This window comes from Echinops telfairi, unplaced genomic scaffold (genome assembly GCF_000313985.2).
Source record: "Echinops telfairi isolate 266 unplaced genomic scaffold, ASM31398v2 ScPeMD7_15;HRSCAF=58, whole genome shotgun sequence".
In the NCBI taxonomy this organism is placed as follows: domain Eukaryota; kingdom Metazoa; phylum Chordata; class Mammalia; order Afrosoricida; family Tenrecidae; genus Echinops; species Echinops telfairi.
In genome coordinates, this window is record NW_022103912.1 from 4,288,393 (window position 1) to 4,295,071 (window position 6,679).

The window sequence follows — 6,679 nt, forward strand, 5'->3', positions numbered from 1 at the left end:
TGTTTTGACTGTTTTATGGAAGCTGCTCACCAGCCTTTTCTTCCATGGGTTCAGAGTGTGCACCTCTTTGACTAACTCCCTGGTGCACATGTTTGCACTGCCCAGAGACTCTCTGACTTATACAACGGTCCCCTCAGTGTTTTCCCCTTGCTCAGGACAAATGAGCACACCTCACCCCGAAGGATGGTCAGAGTAGAGGACAGAACATCTTGCAGAGTGGTTCAGAACTCCAGTTCTGGAGTCTTTTTGACTCCATCATCACTCTTTCTGGCTTAGTTTTATGTCGATGGACAGAGAACAGGGATAACTATCCCACAGGCACGGTGATCATGCAGTACATAAAAAAATATACATGCTTGGCACATACATTCAGTAAAAAAAGCCATTAGCTATTGCTACCATTCATGGTAAAAGGGTAAGTTGATTGTGAATATGTATTTTGTATATAATCCCCAAAATGTGTTATCTTTTTATTAATCTCAAACTTCAAATATTTGAAGTTTTTTGCTACCAAAGAGGGTAGGGAGAAGCTGAGATAATGACATGGTGGGAACAGGGTACTAACCCACCCAGCGGTAGAGTATTGGTTGTGTCCCCCAGAATTGGGATGTGCATCCAGACCCCACCATGACGCGCCAAACCAGAAGGGCGATGTTAAACACATGGAGGAATCCATGAAAAGACTGGCCTATAGGGCCGGCCCCAACCAGGACCAGCCTGACCCCACCATGGAAGGGTGTGCCACAGAGAATGACAATAGAACTGGTGAGGGAAAGGAACCGACCTACCACACCCAGACGGAAGCGGAAGCAAATGAAGGGGAGGAAGGGAGCGGAGCACACCATGGCCCACCAAACCCTGAGGACAATAGCCCCACTCAGAGCAGCCAGTGCACAGAGAGGACCATATGGCCGGCCCCACTATGAGACACGACATCCCGCACTCACCCATAGCCCTACATGGGACAACACTGGAGACAGTGTGGGATGTGTGACCCCACCACATCAAGGCTAAACACTAAGGGCGTGCAATAGAACAGCAAGGGGAGCAGAGCAAGGAAGTCCTGAGGAAGTATCAAGAATAGCCTTTGGGGCCGGGGCATGGCACCCCATCAGACTCGACCAGGAGGTCAACAAACAGACCTTGAACTATTTACAGGCTTTTTTTTCCTTTTTGATTTTGTGTGTCACTGGCTTTTTGTTGCTGTTGCTGCTGTCATCGCTTTGTTTTTCTGTGTCGCGTTGTTCTGGTTTTTATGTACATATTATTATCTCTGCAGGTCTATCTAGATAAGATAGGCTGGATAAACAATGTGGAGAAGAAAACAACGGGACTGATGATTCCGGGGACATGGGAGAGGGGGAGGAGGGGGAAAGGACGTGGTGTTAACCAACCCAGGGCCAAGGGAACAACGAGTGATCCAAAATCAGTGGAAAGGAAGGTGTGGGAGGCCTGGTAGGGAGTGATCAAGGACAATGTAACCGAGAGGAATTACTGAAACCCAAATGAAGGCCGAGCATGATAGTGGGACAAGAGGAAAGTAAAGAAACAGAGAAAGAAGTAGGAGGAAAGGGGCGTACATGGAGCCCTAAATACAGGCATGTACATATGTAAATATATATATGAGGAAGGGGAAATAGATCTAGGTGCATATATTTATAGGTTTAGTATTAAGGTAGCAGATGGACATTGGACCTCCACTCAAGTACTCCCTCAATGCAACAACACTTTGCTCAATTAAATAGACATTCCGTGATACCGACCTTCCTGACATGATCGCTGAAGACAAATGTGTGCATAAGCAAATGTGGTGAAGAAGGCTGATGGTGCCTGGCTATCGAGAAATGTAGCATCTGGGGTCTTACGGGCTTGAAGGTAAACAAGTGGCCATCTAACCCAGAAGCAACAAAGTCCACATGGAAGAAGCACACCAGCCTGTGTGATCACAAGGTGTTGAAGAGATCAGGTATCAAGCACCAAAGAACAAAAAATCATATGGTGAATGAGGGGGAGTGTGGGGTGGGGACCCAAGGCCCATCTGTAGGCAGCTGGACATCACATTGCAGAGGGGTAGCAAGGAGGAGACGAGTCACTCAGGGTGCAATGTAGTATCGATGAAACACACAACTTTCCTCTAGTTCTTAAATGCTTCCTCCCCGGCCACTATCATGATCCCAATTCTGTCTAACAAATCTGGCTAGACCAGAGGATGTTCAATGGTGCAGATAGGAACTGGAAACACAAGGAATCCAGGACAGATGATCCCTTCAGGACTAGTGAGAGTGGCGATACTGGGAGGGTGAAGGGTAGGTGGGGTAGAAAGGGGGAACCAATTACAAGGATTTCCATATAACCTCCTCCCTGGGGATGGACAACAGTACAGTGGTGAAGGGAGATGTCTGGCAGTGTAAGATATGATAAAAAACATGTTGCGTCCTGTGAGAAGGCTTAGCTGAAATGACTGGTGGGTAACAGGAATGCCTATCATGCCAGTTAGTATAGTAGAGTGGGGAAATACTGGATTGGGAGGTAAGGGACACGGGCCAGGCCTAATAATAGAGATCTTTGACAAATTAACCTCTGCTTCCTTTATAGTGAAGTGACCGTAAAAGTATCTGTCCTAACTCTGACTCAGAGTGGTTATAGCGTGCAAAAGGTTAGGTGTTGCTTTAAAGCACAGGGGTAATTAAACAAAGCCCAACATTGTCATTGCCATGCAGAATAAAGTGTGCTTTGAGCTGTTGGTTTCAGTATGCTATCGTTTTGGAGTGTCTTTTGGAAGAATCCAATTTCTTGTCTTGAATCACTGACTGTGGTAACTAAGGAAGAGAGTAGTTAAGCTCAGTTTTATAATGCATTGTAGCAGTGGGGCTCAGTGGAAATGAAATGGTGTGCATAACTGACGTTATGGTTTTTTCTCTATAAATCTGATTGGTGTTATTTTTAGCTCCTTGCTGTGAGCATCAGCAGCAAACGAGGGAAACCTTAGGCATCAATTTGTACGAGCAACCTTGCGGCATTGTCTATCCAGCCTCATCCCAGACCCTTTCCCACAAAATTGTTGACGTTACATGGTGTGTTCACAGAGGAGTGTTTTTGCTGTGTGTTTGAAAACTTATAAAAGGACAGTAAGGATGAATTAAACTGTTCTCGAGGGAGGACAGTCCTAGTTAGAAGAGTGTGTCAGTCTGCGGCAGCCTGGTGGTAAGTGCTTGGGATGTGACCTGGATTGAGCTTAGATGTGATGAGCTTGGTTGTAGGGAAGAAAGGCCAGACTTTATAGAATTCTTTGGGGAAGAACTAGGTTGTGTATTTACTTAGGTCTTTCTTATTCTTTAGTGGAATTTTCCCGGAAAAGCATGTTTTTCACAGTCACCTATATATCTAGGCCTTTCTACTACCAAGAGCAGTAGTATTGAAGCCATTCAGCAATCACAGGTATACATACATTAACTCAGAACCATTTTTTTTAAACCTTAAATTCAAAGGAGCTTTTAATTCTGTGAGATCTAAATACTAGAAAAAAGATGATACCAACTCTTCAATGATAGGTATGTCTTTCACAGTGTGTGCTGAGAAGTATTTTCAGGTAACCATTAAGGAACAGTTAGGTAGGCATACACTCCTAAAAGGTTGGAGGGTAGCACCTTACCATTCATAGCTGTATATGAAAACATGAAATATATTATACATTTCACTGTCTTTATTACGATGAGATTTACTTGTACAGACAAATATGACTATTTTGTGTAGGGCACATGCTAAAGTTATTGTCATACACACGCACATGAAGGAGCTTCAAAAATTAATATCTATGGAATGACAGGATTCTAGAATTTTCCCATGAGCTTTCTGCATATATAAACGTCCTAAACAAAGTATGTTATATGTAACAGGTGCATGACCAGTCAGTATTTTTTCTGTTACACATAGAGTCCTTGTGGGTCAGAACCTGCTTGTGGGCACTTAAGAGTAACAGGTGCTCAATAAGCCTTTAACCCCAGGTGACCTTGTTTGATTGCTAAGCTGTCAATCAAGTAATTAGTACCCATTATACTTTCTCAGATGGTAGCAGGTCAGTAGTAGAACTCTAACCTTGCAGGAAGAAGGCCCAGGTTCTCTCCTCTGTTGATGCACCTTACGCATAGCTGTCACCTGCCTTAATGGAGGCATGTGTGTTGCTGTGATCCTAAACAGGTTTCCTTGGGACTTCCTGACTTAAGATGGACTAGAAAGACGGACCTAGTGCCGTAGTCCAAAAATCATCAATGGAAACTGTAGGTCACAGCAATACAGTCCCCACCCAACCATGGTAGTGACGCAGAGCCAGACAGCATTGTGTCCCTTGTGCGGGGAGTTACCATGAGTGGAGCCAACGTAGCTACTGCTAATGGTAGCGGCACTTTCTCGGGGTGCAAGTAGGCGGCAGGGTATAGAATGTTTCAGTATTCTGGTATCTGTGTAAGTACCCGATTTAAACAAATAAATAGTAAAATAGAAGGTGAGGGTTTTGGAGAGCACTCTGAAGTTTTTGTTTCAAGTGTCAGTTAATTACTAGGTTCACGTATACCACTGCAGGAAGACAGTTCTCTTTCCACCTTTGTGAAGGGAGACAAGTGCCTGATACACACTTGACAGCGCTCCCTTGTTGGGCTGCGGAAAGGCTGTTACGATTTATTCTGTTCATTTATTTATTTTTTAAAGAAAATTGCATGCAGTCATGAATTGGTGTATAACATAAAAAATGTAAGATAAAAGGACCCTCTTAGTGTGAGCTGCTCTTTTAGCATCCTGTTCCTCAGCACAGGAGGACGCACGGGCATGAACAAGGCTTTTGAGAGTCTGCCTGCCTCCGGAGGTTCAGTTCTACGTTCCCTTACCCACGCTCTCATAAACCTGCTTCCTTCTCTATTAGAGCAGATCCTGGGTGCTTGGGTCCACCTGCAATAGCAGAGCCATATGCTGGCACACGATGGGCAGACTAGCTGTGACTCGGGACTGTGAGGCCCCAGCACTGGTTCATGAGAAGAGCCGCTCACACTGGGCCAATGGGTGTCTCATCCATCTTCCAGGATGTGTACAAGCCCCGGCGGAAATACAGACGGCAACGGGGAGCAGAGGAGTTGCTTGACGAAGAATCCCGAATCCACGCGACGCTTTTGGAATATGGCAGGTAAGGAGTGGGACCTGGTCTAGGTGCTGAGTTGATAAAACCATTTAAGAAAAAGTCTTGATTAAATTTCTTCATGTGCTTTAATATAGATTGGCTTGAATCTTACTGAATTGACTATTGAGGGTCCAGATATTTCTAACATCGGTAACTTTTTTACTGGTATTGAATAACTGAAGGTTTTGTTGTTGGGAGTTTCTATGATGATGGTCGAGAGACCTGGTCTTTGAAATTCTCTGGAAATGCACCTGAGCTCTGCCTTTCTTGGGAATCAGGATAAGGGGGCATTTGCAGAGGTAGTGGACTACGTGCTGCTTGTGACCGTCTTTATTAAAATTCCCAGGTAAATGTATAGAATTGGGACAGTTCTAGCCGTTTGAGTGTTTGTGTTAAAGGAATGATTTCTGTTTCCTGGGAGGATTGTCCTGACTAGCAAATGAAGATGCAGCTAGGGGTTTCCTCACTTCTTAAAAATCACTCTTAGTTTTTAGAAAGCAGTTTTTATTTTTATACCCCTAATTTGCTTTATGAAAATATCAAGGGAAAATAAACAGAACAAAGAATTTTTTTTCCCCCACTGCACATCCTGGTTGGCAGTGGGTATTAATCTTGTGCCCTGGTTTTCTACTCAGGGCAACTGATTGCTGGATGTGAGTATTTCTTTTTTGAGCGTCCTTCCTTCTGAAACTGGTGTGGTGTGCTGCTCTTCCTCACAGCCCCGCTCTGAGGGGTGGCTGAAACTAACTGTGCTGTCCTCACCAGCAGCTTCCTAACTGAACCCCTGATGGCTTCGCCTTCCAGAGAGTTAGAGAGAAACAGCAGGAAACGGACTTCCCATATGTGCTCGAGTTTAAGGCGAGGTTTTTGCACATTTTTAATGCGATTTTTTGTGGTAAGATTAGGTGCCTTGGTGGACATTCTGGTCAGCTTATACTTGAGTATATACGGTGATTCCAGCTTTTAACTGACTTTGTGACCGCTTTTGTGAGGGGAGGGTTGTTGGTTTGGAGTCTGGCGTTTCCTTCTTTTCAGTCCACTTAAAAGAAAATCAAGCAGAACAATAGAGGAAGAAGGAGAGTCGGGAGGAGGAAGAGCAGTGCGTGGCCGACTGCCTCTGTGAACAATTGCACTTCTCCTTGAAGAGACGGGGTAGTGCCTGGCTGCCGGTATCGTACATTTTGCTCAAAGTTTCGATGGAATCCTGATCAAACGTGAGGAAATGTAGCACACAATTTAAAATTCGTACGAGTTCCAGACTTTGTGGAGCCTGAAGAATGGTTGAACCCCTTCAGCTGTAGCTCTGCGATCATCTGTAAACCTGAAACCAGAAATATCCCTGGAAGTCATCTCAAAACCAAGTAGTCACGTGGTTCACTTTAACTTGTAAAAAAGGGTCTGCCTTGAGCATTATGCTTTTTTTTTTTTTAGCATTATGCTTTTTAAAAAAAATCATTTTATTGGGGGCTCGTACAACTCTTAGCACAATCCATACATCCATCCATTGTGTCA

The 6,679-nt window shown here is 44.4% G+C and overlaps 1 protein-coding gene across 2 annotated transcripts in view; it reads left to right on the forward strand.

Moving 5' to 3' along the window:
- The window catches only part of CCDC93 (coiled-coil domain containing 93), a 93,251-nt gene that overhangs the window by 32,246 nt on the left and 54,326 nt on the right, over positions 1-6,679 (forward strand). The window contains exons 7-8 of one of the 2 annotated variants that reach the window (XM_045287409.1): positions 5,073-5,173; positions 5,803-5,820. In XM_045287409.1, the coding sequence (XP_045143344.1) occupies positions 5,073-5,173; positions 5,803-5,820 (119 nt within the window). The remainder of the gene's footprint in view (positions 1-5,072; positions 5,174-5,802; positions 5,821-6,679) is intronic. The other variant, XM_004711910.3, reaches the window with a different exon arrangement.